The sequence below is a fragment of the Odontesthes bonariensis genome, chromosome 20, assembly GCF_027942865.1.
Source record: "Odontesthes bonariensis isolate fOdoBon6 chromosome 20, fOdoBon6.hap1, whole genome shotgun sequence".
NCBI lineage: Eukaryota > Metazoa > Chordata > Actinopteri > Atheriniformes > Atherinopsidae > Odontesthes > Odontesthes bonariensis.
Genome location: NC_134525.1, coordinates 20,706,145 through 20,722,861, shown reverse-complemented (window position 1 = coordinate 20,722,861; position 16,717 = coordinate 20,706,145). Strand labels below are relative to the sequence as shown.

The 16,717-nt window shown below is 38.7% G+C and overlaps 1 protein-coding gene across 3 annotated transcripts in view; it reads right to left on the bottom strand.

Moving 5' to 3' along the window:
- Positions 1-11,455, bottom strand: part of rbm33a (RNA binding motif protein 33a) — a 32,596-nt gene extending 21,141 nt beyond the window's left edge. For all 3 annotated transcript variants that reach the window (XM_075452931.1, XM_075452933.1, XM_075452932.1), the window contains exons 1-5: positions 11,271-11,455; positions 2,738-2,816; positions 1,964-2,012; positions 1,507-1,580; positions 1,075-1,381 (exon numbers count right to left, since the gene is read on the bottom strand). In XM_075452931.1, coding sequence (XP_075309046.1) covers positions 1,075-1,381; positions 1,507-1,580; positions 1,964-2,012; positions 2,738-2,816; positions 11,271-11,289 — 528 coding nt within the window. In that variant the 5' untranslated portion in view covers positions 11,290-11,455. The remainder of the gene's footprint in view (positions 1-1,074; positions 1,382-1,506; positions 1,581-1,963; positions 2,013-2,737; positions 2,817-11,270) is intronic.
- Between the last annotated feature and the right edge of the window lie 5,262 nt (positions 11,456-16,717).

Genomic DNA, 16,717 nt, shown 5'->3' with positions numbered 1-16,717 from the left:
AGTGTGCCACATAACTGATAAAGGCGTAGGTAGTAATTACAGCATTCCTCATACCAAATAACAAATACAAACAGCTAAATAAGGTCAGACTGTGGGTCACATGATGGTGTTTTGTGTTGTACTCTATTAACCTGCCAACGGCAACACATATAAATGCAGAAAAAAATAGACTCTTAGTAAACCAGACAAATGGACAGACTGCCTCTAGGGAACACAGCAGCTTAATCCTTTAAACTGTTCCACACAATGCTCAATGAAAACCATGGTGAGCAAAATGTCAAGGCCAAGCAGTTTACTGACCTTGTAAACAGCCATTTCATAAAATTCAAATACACATCCACACCTGCAGACACCCATCCAAAATCTAAAATAGGCAGCCACTTGGGCTAAGGTCAATATCTCCTCTTTGTTTGGAGAAACGAGGTAGGCTAATATATCTCTGTCAGGTGCCAAACACAATCAGTCCATGGTAAATGGACCATAACAGACATTTGCACATGGATCTGCTCTTATCTTTGATCCTCCTAGCACAGACTAAGAGGAAAGGGAAACGAATAAAAGAGAAACTCACATCAATCATTAGAAAACTGTATGGAGTGTCCTTAGGAAGGTCAATAATCTTTTCACCTGCATGAGACTTTATCAGATCCAGTCTAAAGCCAGAGAAAAAAGCCCCCCACATTAACCTCTGCCGATTGGCAGCACATCTCCCCAACACAAAGCAGCTTCTTCCTCCCCCAAAGATACAAGGCCCAAGGTCACAATGGCACTGGGATTTGGAGCAGACAGCAGAGCATTACCTTACGCCAAACAAGCTGTCAACAAAACTTTGTCAGCAAGATGGAGAAATTTCCTGGCAAGAGGTGATAATGAATCTAATCGTCCTCTGTCCAAAAACGCCAACCAACATCTCCTTCTCCTGAATAGATTTTCAATCCTGACTGCCCCCTTAGCTAGACAAGAAAACTGACATTATCTCTTGCACACAATAGAGTTGGACAGGAAGGGGAGTGGGAGAAAGTGTGTGTGTGCACATGGGCCTCAACATGAGTCTAAGCGAATGTGAGAACTCACTTGAAATTCACCATCTATGGGCTCACTGATTTGGATGTCTAGCACTTCATCTTGGTAGCCATAGTCACCGTCCGCTCGCTCTCCGGAGTAATCGATCTGGTCTACGGTCATCTCTGTGGTGTCTTCCTGTCTGTATTCTTCTGTATATTCCTCTTGCTGGTACCCCTCCGCCTCTACATCCCCTTCTTCACAGCCTTCTGCACCCAGGTTCACGACATCATCTGTGTAGTCTGCTTCCTGTGAGTTGTCCTGCTGGCCATAGGATGTACCCATGCTGTATGTGGCATTGAGGTCGACATCCTGACCACTAGCAACAAACAAAAAATATAGAACATTTCATAAAAACCCTGTGAAGTACGACAGTAGCCAAAAAATTAGGACAACTTGGAACTAAAAAGAGAAATCTGGAGACATAATACTGATTTTTATTACCTTATATTCATGTCTTCATCATCACTTTGAAGAAGATCATCGTTTAACTCTTCATCTGACACTTCTGAAGGATTCTGAAAAAATAGGAAAGGGAAATTATGATTAAAAATTGTCCCTTAACCTTCCTCAACTGTGTGTCTGTGTTGGTGTGTGTGTTAAAGGTGTGGGGGCAGGGGGCCACCTTCAACCCCAAAGGATGCTTTATTCCCATGTGGTGAAGGCAATCTGGGCAGGTCAACATAGTGCTTTTTTGTCCACTGCACTTCCTCCTGGTTCACATGAACAATTCCCCCTGTGGAGGAGCCACCTGCTTCAAGTCCACTCCTCACGACTATTCTCTAAATGTTCGGACAATGCTATCGCCTACTGCTTTGGATGTTATTTTGCCCCTTGTAAGCAGAAAAAGATATACTACACATCTAAGGTTTCTGTGCCAAACATAAACCAAAACGCTTACCTTTTTACTGGACAGCCAATCCTCCCCCAACAAATCCTCTTCAAAGTCACTTTAATAGATAAAGACAGGCAGGAAAAGCTCAGTAGAATCATACAACAGTTATATTATATATTGTTGGATATCAATCTTCTTATTCTAATGTAAGGTCAAATATTTGTCAACTCTTTCAGCAGTCTGATACCTATTTTATTTGGAAAAATACAATAAAAGAGGAAAGATGTAACTTTTAAATAATTGTTTAGAATATTTTCTTATATTTTTTTCCTTTTTGAATTTGAAGTCAAATGGCTCTAGGCATCTTAAGACTGGCTCCTTGATTGATTGAAGACTGTTTTTATTTACAGATCACAGAGAGATGAGGACATATGATATCTCAGCTGTTTTATAGGGTGAGACATAGATCGCAGTGTTAGAAAAGACTACAGATCAGAACTGCTTGTCAGTATCCAGTTTAGAAAAAAAGACCCAAAAATTAACCTAATAATACAATTTGGAATTTTTCAGATAAAGGAATACAATGTTCATTTAAAAAAAAAGTTAAAACATTAATTTATTCATCAAAAAAGCAAAATGCACTATCACTAATGCTGCTGTTCTTTGCTCATAAACAGTTGTTGTTTTGTGCATACACAATTTTCACAGGACAATGTCCCTGTTAAAACAATGCAGATCCATCTTTTTAGAGGGATGGGAGTTAAAAATATTATATTTGCACGTTAAATACAGAGCAGCAGTATTTCTTTAAAGATATGAGAGCATGATGCAATGTTTTACCTTTCGAGAGCATCATCTTCACCTCTCCTCCTGCGTGACCGCTCAGCACCGGGTTTGTCGTATTCATCAAAGCCAAAATCTGCAACAGAGATATTTTTTCTTCAACATTCCCTCTCAGATGAGCTGAGTAAAACTACTCTGGCAAGCACAGTTCTAAATCTATGTAGACTAGAAGGATGGTGACTGCGATGTATGCCAACCAAGTGTTATTTGTTCTGCAAAGATACAAATGCAATGTTTACCGGCAGCACAGTTTACAGGAAAGACATCCATCTATCCATCTCATTCACACAGAAAAATAAAAGAGCATGCATGGAGGGAAGGCTCATCACATTACACTGTTGCCATCTGAGCATTCTTGTTCAAACATTTAACATCTTTTCAGACCCTCTGAACATGTTTTCCTTAAAAAAGCACTTAATGAAAAACACAACTTCAGTATGCCATGTATGTACAAAGAACATAGAGCTCTCACTGCTGCGTTACCATTATGATGCGTACATGTGTGTGAAAAAAATAAAGAGGCAGCCAGTTTCACCAAGTCGATAATGCACGAGATTTGAGTCACTTTGGTGAGCGGCAGAAACAACAAGGAGCGGTACAGCTGCTGACAATGCATATGTTTGTGAAACTGGAAACCTCCAGGAATTCTTGTGCCTCTTATGTAATGATGTGCAATGTAAATATATCTGTAAATGTAGATATGAATGGTGTAAATGAGCCTCACACAACTCAAGATGCATCTGGATGTGGACGATTCTGTATTGATGCCCCAGCTCCAGTATACAATCAAAAAATGTAGATTTTTCCAGCCTCAGTGGAACACAATAAAGTCGCACATGTTATTATTACTTGACATTCAACTTTCTTAAAACACTAAAAAAAAAGGAGCAGAAACAGCAGTACAAGTGGTGGTACACAACTCCATTGTTACGCTAACATCAGTGTGGTGTTTTGGGTGATTTTAGTGGAGGAAGACAGAGCTAAGCAGTCAGTAATGAAAAGGTTTTTGAAAGCACATATCTGGACTCACTTTAACGTAACAGGAGACCATGAACCAGATGGAAAGCACACAGCGAGTGTAGTGACTATTTGTCTATGTATAATATAATAATATATAAAAATTAAAAAAACTTGTGTCTTAAAGGTTACCAAACTAAAATTAAACAGAACTCAAATAGTTACTTGACACACTGTGGGTTTCTGGTTTACGCAGTAAGAAGGTCCAAAAACGTAAAAAATGTAGTTCATCGTGGGTTTATTCCGAGTTTGCAGGCAAAACAGAACACGACAAGCTTTACAGGATCCCTTCTTGTCTCTCCTGCTCTGATTCCCGTACTTGCTTCTGCTTGCCTCACCTGTTCACCCACTGATTGACGAACTGACAACTGAGAACTGCTAACTGGTAAAAAAAACAAAACATATGACCACCCAAGTACGCCCAGAGCTCCCTAAAACCCAAGTATTTATGTGAAACGCCCATTTCCCAAACAAAAAATTTATTAAATTAATTACAAACCAATTTATCCTAAACTCAAATTAAACAAAAATGCTAATTATCAACCAAAAACTAAACAAAGAATATAAACTAAATCTAAATTCTAATACTTAACTAGAAATAGAGAAATAGCTCCTACAGCGAGTAAGATCTGCCTTTTAAAAATGTATTATTGTCCTATTACAACTAATATGAGGAACCAGGTGAGCCATTTTGGCCCGTGAATAAATCTCTGTAAAGTCAAAGAACACAGAAGACAAGATAGGTTGTTAAAGAATTAACACTGCGCCATAAGTTTTGTGTTCCAATTCCAAGGGATTGAAGAGAATCACATCAATGTGTGTCAGCTTTTAACGCTCAGGATCTATAGAGATATTTGGTTGTAAAGAGGTTTCTGGAGCTACTGTGTAAGCAGGCCCATTCCCTACAAAAATGTCACCATCTACGCTCTATGGCCAAATTAAAGTCCAGGTAAAGGATTTGCTGAGTAAAGTTAGTTGAATAGCCATTATGGGAAATTTGTGGACTTCAGAGGCGACTGACACACGTGACATCCATTATGTACAATAGTGAAAGGTCACTCAGACACTGGCTCTGAAAGGATGGTGCTTTTCGTATAAGACAGTTATCTTTCTTTTTTTTTAATCTTTACTTCTATCGTTCAACAAAAATGTGGCAGTGAGCAGTCAGATAGTATTTGAAAGATGCAAGACTTCGAGACTGAACTGAGTTAAAAGCTTAAGTAATAATTTGATCTCAAAAGTGTCCCATCTACTGCCACAATCATCTTAAAAGGAAATCGGAATCCATATTTAGATGCACTGAATCATTAAAAGGTGAATTATAATCTAACTGAATAATGTAACAAGCAAAGATTCACAACTCTAATAACACAGGACAATCACGGCACACATATCGTGAAGCATGTTCTGTCTGACTTTGTGATTTGATTCCGATTTCAGTTCCGAGGGCTTTTTTTTTCAGACTTGTATATCAACACTTCAGCACTCTGTAATATAGGAGGTGAACTATTGCTCGAACGAGTAACAAGGTTATATTAATGTGTCTGAAATGTTTTTAGTAGCCTTGCCCATGCTTTGCAGTTATGTAACCTGTTACATGCATCTCCTACTAAAATGCACCAATAAGCCATAATAATAATAATCAATTCTAAAAAGTAAAAAAGAGCAGGCTAAACAACAACACAAACGATTGGAAAATAATGAAATAAAGTACCTGGCTTTAGACTAATGACAGTTACAGAGAGATTGTCTTACTGTCTTTATCCAAATAATCTTCTAAGTTTGTCATTGCTCAGATTAAAGAGAGAGACAAACAAGATGTCCAGCGTACTAACACGCCCAAGATGGTGTTCAGGTCTCCATAGGGACGATGCTGAGAGGTTAAACCACCAGAGGGTCACTTAACCAGCACACACAGTACCATGACCCTGAAAACAGAGCAGCTGATCATCATTCATTTTATTTCTTATCACATCTATATTTGACCAAATTTTTTCAGTTAAAAAGTCTATTTTCAAATCGAAGTGACGAATCTGAATCTGACTATCGTTTAGTTTGACACTGCAAGTGAATAACTTCACAGTCAACCTCTGTGCATCTCCTTAAGAGCTACTCCAGCACTATAACTGGTCTTTTTTTTGTCCTATTCTCCTATTCCCGGAGAGAAGTGAAGAAGAGAAGCAAGTGTGAAGCAAATCTCTGATGGAAGGGTACAAAGTCATTCATAATCATGTCATAAATAGGATAAAACACGCCACAAACAAATATATATATATATATATATATATATATATATATATATATATATATATATATATATATTTCAGTTATCAACTGCTATTAGATGTCCTCTGGTTATTCACCTTCATGTAAAGAAGTTAAAAAATCTAATCTAACTGAGCAGAGAAATTTGACAAAAGAAGAGTCACTACATCATTCAAATACTGGAATCTATGTGTTCGGGCAAATTAAAATATGCATTCACACCCTTACCTGTGTGCACTCTAAGTGTCACAACATATCAGTATGAACACCTGTTTTTGAAGGCTCCCTGAGTCTCCAACCACACTGATCAGGAGACACCACCAAGCAAGTAACACCATGAATACCAAGGATACACCATGAATACCAAGGAGCTCTCCAAACAGGGCAAGGACGAAGTTGTAAAAATACCACAAAGCATCATTACATCTTTATCACAAAATGGAATATGACACCACAACAAACCTGTTGAGAAAGGGCCATCAACCAAAGCTCCTAGACCAGGAAAGGTGGTCATTATTCAGAGAGGCAACAAAGAGAACAACTGATACCCTAAAGAAGAGGACTGGTATATCTGTCCATAGGACCACTATACCATATACATTCCACAGAGCTGGGCTTTACGGAAAAACTGTCAGAAAATAGTCACTGCTTACATAAACAAATAAGAAAGCATATTAGAGTTCATTAAATGGGCATGTGGGAGACTCCCCAAACATATGGAAGAAGATCCTCTGTTCAGATGGGAACAAAATGGAACTTTTTGCCCTTCAAGGAAAATACTGTCTGACGCAAACACCTCTCATCAGCCCAAGAAGACCATCTCCACAGTAAAGCATTGAGGTGGCAGCATCATGCTCTGGGGATGTTTCTCATCAGGGAAACTGGTTAAAATTGTGGGAATGATGGACGTTGATAAATACAAGCAAATTCTTAAAGGTAGGGTAGGAGATCCTGGATTTTGAGTCCAGCAAAGCTGCATTTTGAAAATACACAGGTAAAAAGTCCCAACCCTTTTCTTCACTTTCCCCCCGAAGGCACGCCTCTAGAGTACATGAATGCGCACGAGCACGAAGGTGCACGAGCGCTGTTCTGACAGCAAGCATCGATCGTTGCCGTATTTAGTATTTAGTATTTAGTATTTAGTTTATGCTAACTATACGTTTAATAATGCTAGGTGCTAGCCAAGCTGGCTCTAGTTTAGCTTCCTGCCAAGCTTCTGGACGCGTAATTCGTTCACGGAGCAGGGTACGCGCACAGGTGGGGGAGGAGGGGGAGGGAGGAGCAGATTGCAGTTTGATAGACGGCATCAGAATCCAATCATTGTGAACGGTCCGTTCACAATGATTGGATACTGTTTTTCCTAGATTGTACGTTCTAGAGGCCACTAAAACTTTTCATATTTTTGTCAAAACTTTTAATTAATTGGTTGCAATGGGGGTGTGAAGAGTATTTAAAGCAATATGTAAAAAAATGTTCCAGAAAAAGATCCCCTACCCCGCCTTTAAGGAAAAAATATTTTGGTCTTCCAGAGATTAGAGACTGGGACGAATGTTCACCTTCCAGCAGCACAATGACCCACAGCATACTGCTACAACTACACTCAAGTGTTTGAAGGAAAACTTTTCAATCTATGGGAATGGCTAGTAAAAGCCCAGACCTCAAGACCACCATTTTTTAGCTTCTAATTGAAGCCTGCATTATGAATGGTAACTCAAGACAGAAACCCACTTATTAACTTAAACAAATATGGTGGGGATATAAGATTAGGTGCAGCAAACATACTCTGCCCCTAGTGTCTTTCAACTAGCCAGCCATAGCAGTCGGTTGGGAAATATGGACCAAAATTCAAATCTCTATATTTTTTTTAAACTGAACAGCAACATGTGCATCATATTTCCGTGCAGCACTAACTGTATTTTCTTAACTTTTAACTACTTTGTACTTAAAAAAGCAACATATTTGTAACATTCTGTAATTAATTGACCTCCAATATCTGCTGTTAATAAGGGAATTCATAGAGACATAGCCAGTTACCTGGAAGGTTATATTTGCTGACATTTGTTCCCGGCATTTAAAAAAAACCAACGGGAAAAGAAAAGTGTGCCTGCAGCTGCCCACTTGCAGGAAATTAATACAGAAGTCAACATATTCTGAATCACTAACAAAAATTTAAAAACATCTATGTCCTCATGTTAATGTGCAAGAAACAATATATCCGCTCATTCTCTGCTCTTGTCAGGAGCACATGAGACTAACTGCTCTATTTCCGACAGAGTGCAATTACTTTAACAAAAGATTCTGTGACAACGTGGGTTATAACACGTGTTAGAGCAATCCTGCCCGCTTTTTTCAATGATTCCATGACTTAGGTTTGGCCTCGAGGAAAGTGAGGATCGCTGTGTCAATAAAATTTCTTACAGACAAGCAGTTTTATCTCGGTTCCAAAGTGTGTAAAAGAACGCAAGAGCCCTGCTTCTGAGATTGAATACAGAAACACATCCTTGGCAATGAAATCTGTGAAACAATTTTTCCAATTTGCCCTTGCAGAGCTGAGACTAAGTTTTGACTTTGCTAGATTGCTGGTAAGCAGCAACTGCAGCCAAGTGTTCATTCCTCACATACCGGAAACACTATGTGTAGTAACTCATGTTTGTCGTGTTTCTAAATGACTTCAGTTTAACTTCATTCAAGTCAAGGAGAAAACAACAGTCATTTAATTTGGGCTGTATTTATGTGTAAAAGTAGCCTGGCTGACGCGTCCACAATCTCGATGAGATGGTGGTCTGGGAACTAGGTGTGCATTTTCTCGTATTTGAGGCGTGGTTTACGAATGCCTAGAGCCATTTATTGGGCGCTACGAATGTCTATCAAATGACGTCAGGTTCTTCCCATGCTGCTTTGCGCGCGATTCATAGCCAATTGTATCACTTATACCAGATGACGACAGAAATTCGACGAGGAAGAAGAAAAAAAATGGAAAATAAAAGTAAACTTGCGCTCTAAGCTACTTAAATTGACAACAAAGTAGGCCTATATGCTATATTCTACATGATTTTTTATGTTGTAGAGTTGTGAATTTATTTTAATAATGGAGAAATTGAGCAGCCTTGCTTTGTTGTCTACAGTAGTAGATCAACCCTCATCTTACTTTGAAGCTCCCAGCTCCCAGAAGTGACGTCAACGAAGCTTTAGCAGCAGAAAAGCTATCAGGCTTGTGTTGATGATAATAATAAACTCCTGGACTATGTACAAACTTCAAAATGCATCGTTTTGTGAGTACAGACCATATTTGTACAACTGTAGAAGTTTGGTGTCATGACATGTGATTTTAGTGTGGTAATTTTGGAGATACTGCCAGGGTCCGTTAGCGCTTGTACTAAGCTATTCGGGATAACTCGGTAACTCAGCTGATGTTCAGCCAATATCGGAAAAACTTCGGGTGGGCTACTTGGCTGGATGTCACGGTTCAAATGACCCTAGGGTGAATCTACTCCGAAACACTTTCTAAGGCTGCATTGAACGGTAACGTTGTGTCCGCTGTCATGTTGGATTAACGCTCTACAAGCTTCGGTGTAGCGCATAGACGTCGTCATCGTCTTGCTGCCACCCCCCCCCGTTCTGTGATTGGTTCCCAAACTCTAGCAAAAATAAGGGCGGTGGTTTCCAGGCTGACTTTGCAGTGAGAATGAAATCGAGCGCAAAGCAGCATGGGAATTCCCAGGCTAGTGTAAAAGGGTAATAATAAGAAATAATAAAATGTATGAAACAATAATTTACAGAAAACCTGCTTAATCCCCTATCCAGCTATTGCACTTTACTGGATGGTGTAACGAATTTACAGCACAAGACTATGGAGAAGACTCGGTTTTTACACCAGCAATGCTTGCTGCTCAATTGCAGACGAGGTGCAAAGTAGTTGTCTGACAAAAACAGTCTACAATATTTATATGAATATTCCCGGCAGCCAAGAATCCCTCTTATGTCCCCTTTTTCAAGATAATTACATTGTATTTCCCCTCTCTTGCCAACTTACTGTGAAATGGGATCAAATCACACCTATAAGGTGATAGTGTGGATGGATTGAAGGGATTTTAGTTTCACAGGGCTGTGTGGAGTGCACAGGCTGGAACAGTATCCGTGATTTTGACAAAGTTACTGTCCAAAAGACATTCAAAACAATGCTCCTTTCAGCCTGTAACAACTAACAAGCAAATTCACAAACCACTCAAACACGACAGTAGCATATTTTGACGATTGTTCTATTTCAAATTGCATATAACTTGTGTGTTTTAAGATAAACATGGCCCTTCCGCTGTACTTTCATGCAACTGACTCGTTTCGTTAAATAAATTAACTGCATCTTTCATCGTCAGTGTGTTTACACTTGTCCACAGTGCCACTTCCAGGTCGTTGACGCGCAGGCGCGGGGCATGAATTTTACTGGCCTATTTTGACTATGACGTGCTTAATAACTTCTAATTACCTTTATAAACCAATACCCACAACAACAAAAAAAATCCATAAATGTAGAAAGACATATGGAGCAAACACGCCGTGTAAACTGCGTCATAAAGCCCTCTTGCAGACATACACGTTTAAGACCAGCCCCAATTTAGGCCAGAATCCGAAAATAAACTGTATGGCCAGGATTAGTCATTTACAGTGGATGACAAATCCCACACACGGCTTATATCTGTTTGTCCTTATAAACTATTACATTGGGCTATCAAAGTGACCTAGCTTAGTTAATTATCAGCGCCGATGAGGGTCACACTATGTACGAAAACAAACGCCAGGCGTTATCAACTTAGCATTCAGCATTTTCAGTTGACATTTTAACAATCAAATTAATTAACTGGCTTCATAATTCAAATGGAGCCTCTGCGTAACTCACAAGACGCAATAATGAAATATTTTCTCGACAAGTTGTACACTAGTTTGGTTACTAGCTTACGTGCTAAACAACACCTTATTTGGAGATTAGCCACTTTTCAAGCAAATAAATTCACTCTAAAGCTAATATTTGCTGAAACTTATTTCCGTTTTTACTTTAGTTTGAAAAATAACACCCTGGTGTTTTAGCGAGGTTGAATTAAATCAGCAAACGCAGGCTGAGGTGCAGGCAGGATGCGGCCTACTATGCCTGCATCCGTCTTTTAAACCGCTATTAGCATTAGCCACGTTAGCTCAACTTAGCTCCAAGCTACTGTGACTTAGCTTTGTCGACAAAAAAAAAAACGCTACTCACCCTGTGCGTCAGCTGACATGGTGCAATGCCCGTCCCGCTTAAAGCCTGACTACAAAACTGGAGGGTGCATTTATTCTTCAGTACTTCAACATTGTGACGGATCAAAATAGAAGAGTTGCAACGGAGTAGCTCCTGTTCACTGCGGCAATGGTGTCTGTCCACGACCTGGGTACAAACATGGCAGAGAGGTGTTTGCGCGGTGATGCATTGTGGGTGGAGAAACAGCAGCAGGTTCCTCGATTTGCTGCACAAGAGCTGTCTAGCACACAAGGTAAACACACTGGCAGACAGTTATGAATCTGACTTCACTCTGTATCTGCTTTGTGCTACCACATGCGCTTCATTGTTACTGATGTGGTTTAAAAAACTCTTGTACTTTTGGATGAAGTACCCGGTTCATTCAGTGTCACTTCAATTAGATCGTCAAATCCTAGTTGACGTAAATACGTAAATGCGGTCAGTATGTATCTAAGTTTCTCTCCCAACCCCTGGCTGAATTGGAAATATAGTAAACAGGAATAAAAGGTGTAATATGAAATATATTTTCATTTACTTTGTAATACATTTAGACCTGCATAACAAATAGAAACTGCATCACAATCTTTGATTAATGTTTTTCTTTTGTGAGCTGTAAGATTTGTACGATTTATACATGCCCCTCACTGTTATTCTTTTTGTTGCTGTCTCATATCTACCATTTTATCATTTAAGAACAAATCATATATCACATCAAGTTACAAACGATCTTTGTGATTATAATGACCAGGGGGCAATTTGGTCTGCAACCAGCAGTAACACAGGACATAAAACAATAAGAACAACAAACACAGATTAACATTTACAAGAATGTCATCAGGAATAAATTAGTCTTTGGACCAATTTGTTCTGAGTACATCTGCGCTCAATTCAGTTTATTATGGGTTCAAATCCCCTGCGTGAAAGGTACAACCTCCAGTAGCGGTCCTTAGGCAAGACCCCCTTACCCTACCTGCCTACCTGTAAGTCGCTTTGGATAAAAGCGTCTGCCAAATGCATAAATATTCATCCTAAACATTTATATAGCACCAAGTCACAATAAAAGTCATCTTGAGGCACTTCAATGATACTGTCAAATTCAAACCAATTAGAGTCCAATTCATTGTAATCATAATCCAATCAAATCCAATTTGTTAAATTAAAAATTAGTCTAATTCATTCATACAGAGCCAATTAAAAAAAAATTCCTAGCAAAGGAAACCAACAGAATGCACCGAAACTTCACTTCAGTCCAATCTCCGGTCCTGAGCGTGCATGAGGCGACTGTGGAGAGAAACGACTCCCTTTTAACAGGAAGAAACCTCTGGCAGAACAAGACTCAGGGAGGGTGGCCATCTGCCTCAACCAGCTGGGGTTTGAGAAGACAGAAAAGAGGTGACAACAAACACCGTAACACCAGACATGGGATACCTGCTGAGAAAGAAAAACACAAGTTAATGACAACAATAATGCCAAATGTAAAGGAAAGGTGTGTCATAGGAGGCCCCCAGCAGTCTAGGCCTATAGCAGCTTAACTACTTAACGAGCTTAACATAAAATTACGATCTCAACGGATGGTTTGGGTCAATCAAGATAGATATAATTTTTCAAAGACCTTATACAGGTCATTGAGGTCTTGTAAGGATGTTTCAGCAACTTTGCTGCACACCTTTACAAAAGGGATTTTTTTTTCTGTTTGTCAGTGAGTGACCCATGCCAGCAGATAAAAAAAAAGGTAATGATGGAGTCAATAAAACAAGAATCAAACTTTTTCATAAAAGTGATGTCAAATATTAAAACCTTAAAGCTTTCGATAAAAATGCACATACATTTTTATAGACAGTGTCAGTGTTTGCATGGCCTTCCTGTGCATGCTTGGGGTCTCTCCGGGTAGTATAGCTTCTTCCCAACACCCCAAAATATTTATGTTAGGTTAATTGGTGACTCTAAATTGACTCCTTGGGGTGAGTATACATGGTTGTTTGTCTCTGTGTTGGCCCTGTGATGAGCGATGATAATTTTTCTCATGAAGACTCCTCATCATGTATAAAAATCATCCAACAGACTATTCTTAGCAGCAGGGGCTAAGAATGAAAACAGATAGAGAGGCAGTAGCAAAAAGAAAAACTTCATTACACTTATTTTTATTTTTTTAAAGAAAATAACTTTAGGCCTTGCAATAGAAATGCACACAAAACTGATATCCATAAAATAGAAATGACACGTAACCCTGATATATCTGAGTCTCATACCCCTTTCAAGCAACGAAAAAAGAAGAATGGTCTTTCCAAAGAGTTGCATCTGTATGGTTACCTTCTTGTCCTCCTTCTAAAAGTTTCCTTTGTGCGCTTGAGCAAATAGATAAGGGCCTCTCAGGAGAAGCGAGGATATCTGGATCATAAAGGTCTATGTACACTGAAGGCCAAACTAACCTGCAAGGCGACCTCTCACAGGGAAGATGATCAATCGTCCAAAATTTTTGTTACTAATGTATGGAATAAAATAAGGTAAAATCAGGATTATTTACAAGGAAATAACTTGGCCAACTTTGCACGGCTCACACAATCCAACCAATAGTGACTCCTTAAAGACACTAAATTTTGAATTCAGCGTCAAACAGAGACAGTCAGCTGGGACTGGAAACCACTCCTCACAACAGCCTGCAGCCTGTGTATCTTTTGGGCCTCTCGGGTCACACTGTAAATGGAAATGATAATCATATTGTGGAAACCGTAATTAGGTTTTCACTGAGTAACCAAACAGAAAATTGCAGAGTATGGTCTAAAAGTCTGTCTCATTTATCATAAAGTTCAAATATTTTGCTAGAAATATTACATATTTAGAATAAACCAAACATACACAAATAAAAACACAATAATTATTGCAAATACAATTAAGAGGAAATACTTAAGATGATTCTCGCCCATTGACTGCTGGGATAGGCTCCAGCCCCCCCGCGACCCGACCGACGGATTCAGCGGTATAGAAAATGAATGGATAGATACTTAAGATGATGAAATACATCAAGTTCTGCAGTCAAAATGGGCTAAATTAGCCATTTTATCTCCTTTGTACAAAAGGTCATCATTGCTTATCAGAAATGTGTTCACAGCTTCTAAATATGGCTTTGCCTCACGTTTCCTACAGAGCATTGCTCACTAAGTTGTAGTAAAAAGAAACATCTGAACTAAGGGAAAGTGTCACAAGTCATATATTTATTCTTAGCAAAGAAAGTCTTTTTCAGTGTCAAATCAGAGCTGTGCTTAGAGTTTCTGAGGGTTCAGTGCATGGTCCTTTGTGGAAATTGCAGCTGTATCCTCAGCACAGTTAGGCAGACCAAACATGAATGCAAGATCAGAAGATCACTGGATCAACATTTGTTCACAAAGAGATAGAAAAGCAGCTTCAATTTAGTTATGTAGATTTTGCCAAAGATAACAGAACTCAAATCATCTGTCAAATGAAGGCTATCAAGTAGTGGTCTCAGAGGACAAGTTGTGGTTTCTTCAAAATATATGCTTCATATGGACACAAATAGTGTATGTATTTATTTATTCGTTAAACCACACTCAGCTTTTACAGTAACATGTTTTTTTTCATGTCCATGACACTTTTGGACATGAAAATATATAATTATATATATATACATATATGTAGTAAATCTTGTCCATCATGCATCCATCCATTTTCCATACCCACTTAACCCCTTAACGCCTGAATTTATATAGCTGTATATAAAGAAAAATGTTTTGTTTGTGTTTTAGTCTTTAAGTAGATGGTAAATAATGCTGAGATTATTAATTTAACTTTTGCACAAAAAATAAATAGAAATTTTGGTATGTTGCAAATTTGCGACAACAGGCATCCTGGTTAATTTGGAGTCAATTTGTTATGTTTTGTATGTAATTTGGTATGTTGCTTATTTGCAACACCAGGCTAAATGGTCAATAATAAGATAACAACAACACAGTAATATAACAGTGAAAAAACAATGTTTTTTTTATTCACCCTTTTTTTTTTTACATATTTATATATATAAAGGTTCCTAGGTCCCTAGTGAAAATGAACTAACCGGCATTGGGGGAATAAAGATGCTAGCTCAGCTGGTTGATTGAGTCAAACGGTTTGTAGCATATATGCGACAATGGGCATGGAGGGGCTGGAGCCTATCCCAGCTGTCATTGGGCGACAGGCAGGGTATACCCTGGACAGGTCGCCAGTCCATGACGGAGTAAATCTTTTGAGAATGTCTATTTCACAACAAGCCATGAAGTTTTCCTAACTCTAATCAATTAGCTCCAATTCCAAAACCTAATCAAACCCTGACATTAAAGCAAAGCCTGAAATTAAATATAGTGCAAATCGAGCTCAAACAAACTCAAGTGTTGGAAAGTCGTGTATGTAACTCCACTGCTAGACCCCTAAAACCCACAAACACTGAATCTTCGCCCATTAAACCAAGTCTATACCCCATTCTTGACAGTTTCACAAAATGTTGTCAAAGTGTTTCCCTTGTATGTATCTGTTTTCACATCCTTGTAGCCTGCACGCACAAAAAAAGAGAAAGTTGAGTTCAAGAATACAAGTGAATAGATGGCGTTTTGAGACAGTTTCACAGATTTTCAGATGGAACCTAGAGATAAGTTTGCTTTCAGTGTTAATGAAACGTTTAATCTGTCATTTTTCGGGAATTAGAAAAAGAAAAGCACCAGGGCACCAGAATCTACCAACAGAGCTTTCAGAGATGGGGGGGTGAAATGTAAACTTGCCGTCACAGAATAGCAAGAAATCACAGGTTGAAGATAGGTCAAACAGACAGAAGGCACTGCATATAAAACAGAGTCATACAAAATATTGAGTGTTTTAAAAAAGCCTCCTAAAACCTTAGAGTTTCTGGAAATCTTCAAAACAGTCCTCTAAAACGTGAGCTGATTAATGACATTTTCATCTTTCATACCACATACCAGCTCTACTTTAGGGGAACTTTAAGTGGAATTATCATTGTAGAAATATGAAAAGAAATCAAGTGAAAAATGAAAACTAATGTTTATTAATCCTAAAGGGAAATTATAAAAAAATAGCCTCATAGAAAGTTTGTTTGTTGTTGTCTGGAGGTGAAATTAGATTGGCACATGTATAGTAAAGAAAACAAACATCAGCTCTATCTTTTTTTCTCACCATTGTTCGCAGGAGTCATAACTCAACAGATCACCATGTCAAACCCTCAAATTTAGAGTCTTCATTTTCAATTTCAGTACCCCAGCGAAAGCAGCAAAATGTATAAATGCTTGCCCTTCTCAAATTTTGATAACTTTGGCTTAAATTCTAAATGTGGCCGACTCTTTATTCAGTTCACTCCTTTGGTTTTTCTTTCCTCTAAGTTTAAAACCTGTTTATCACGTGGATAAACTTTCCTCTTTTGTGCTCAAGCC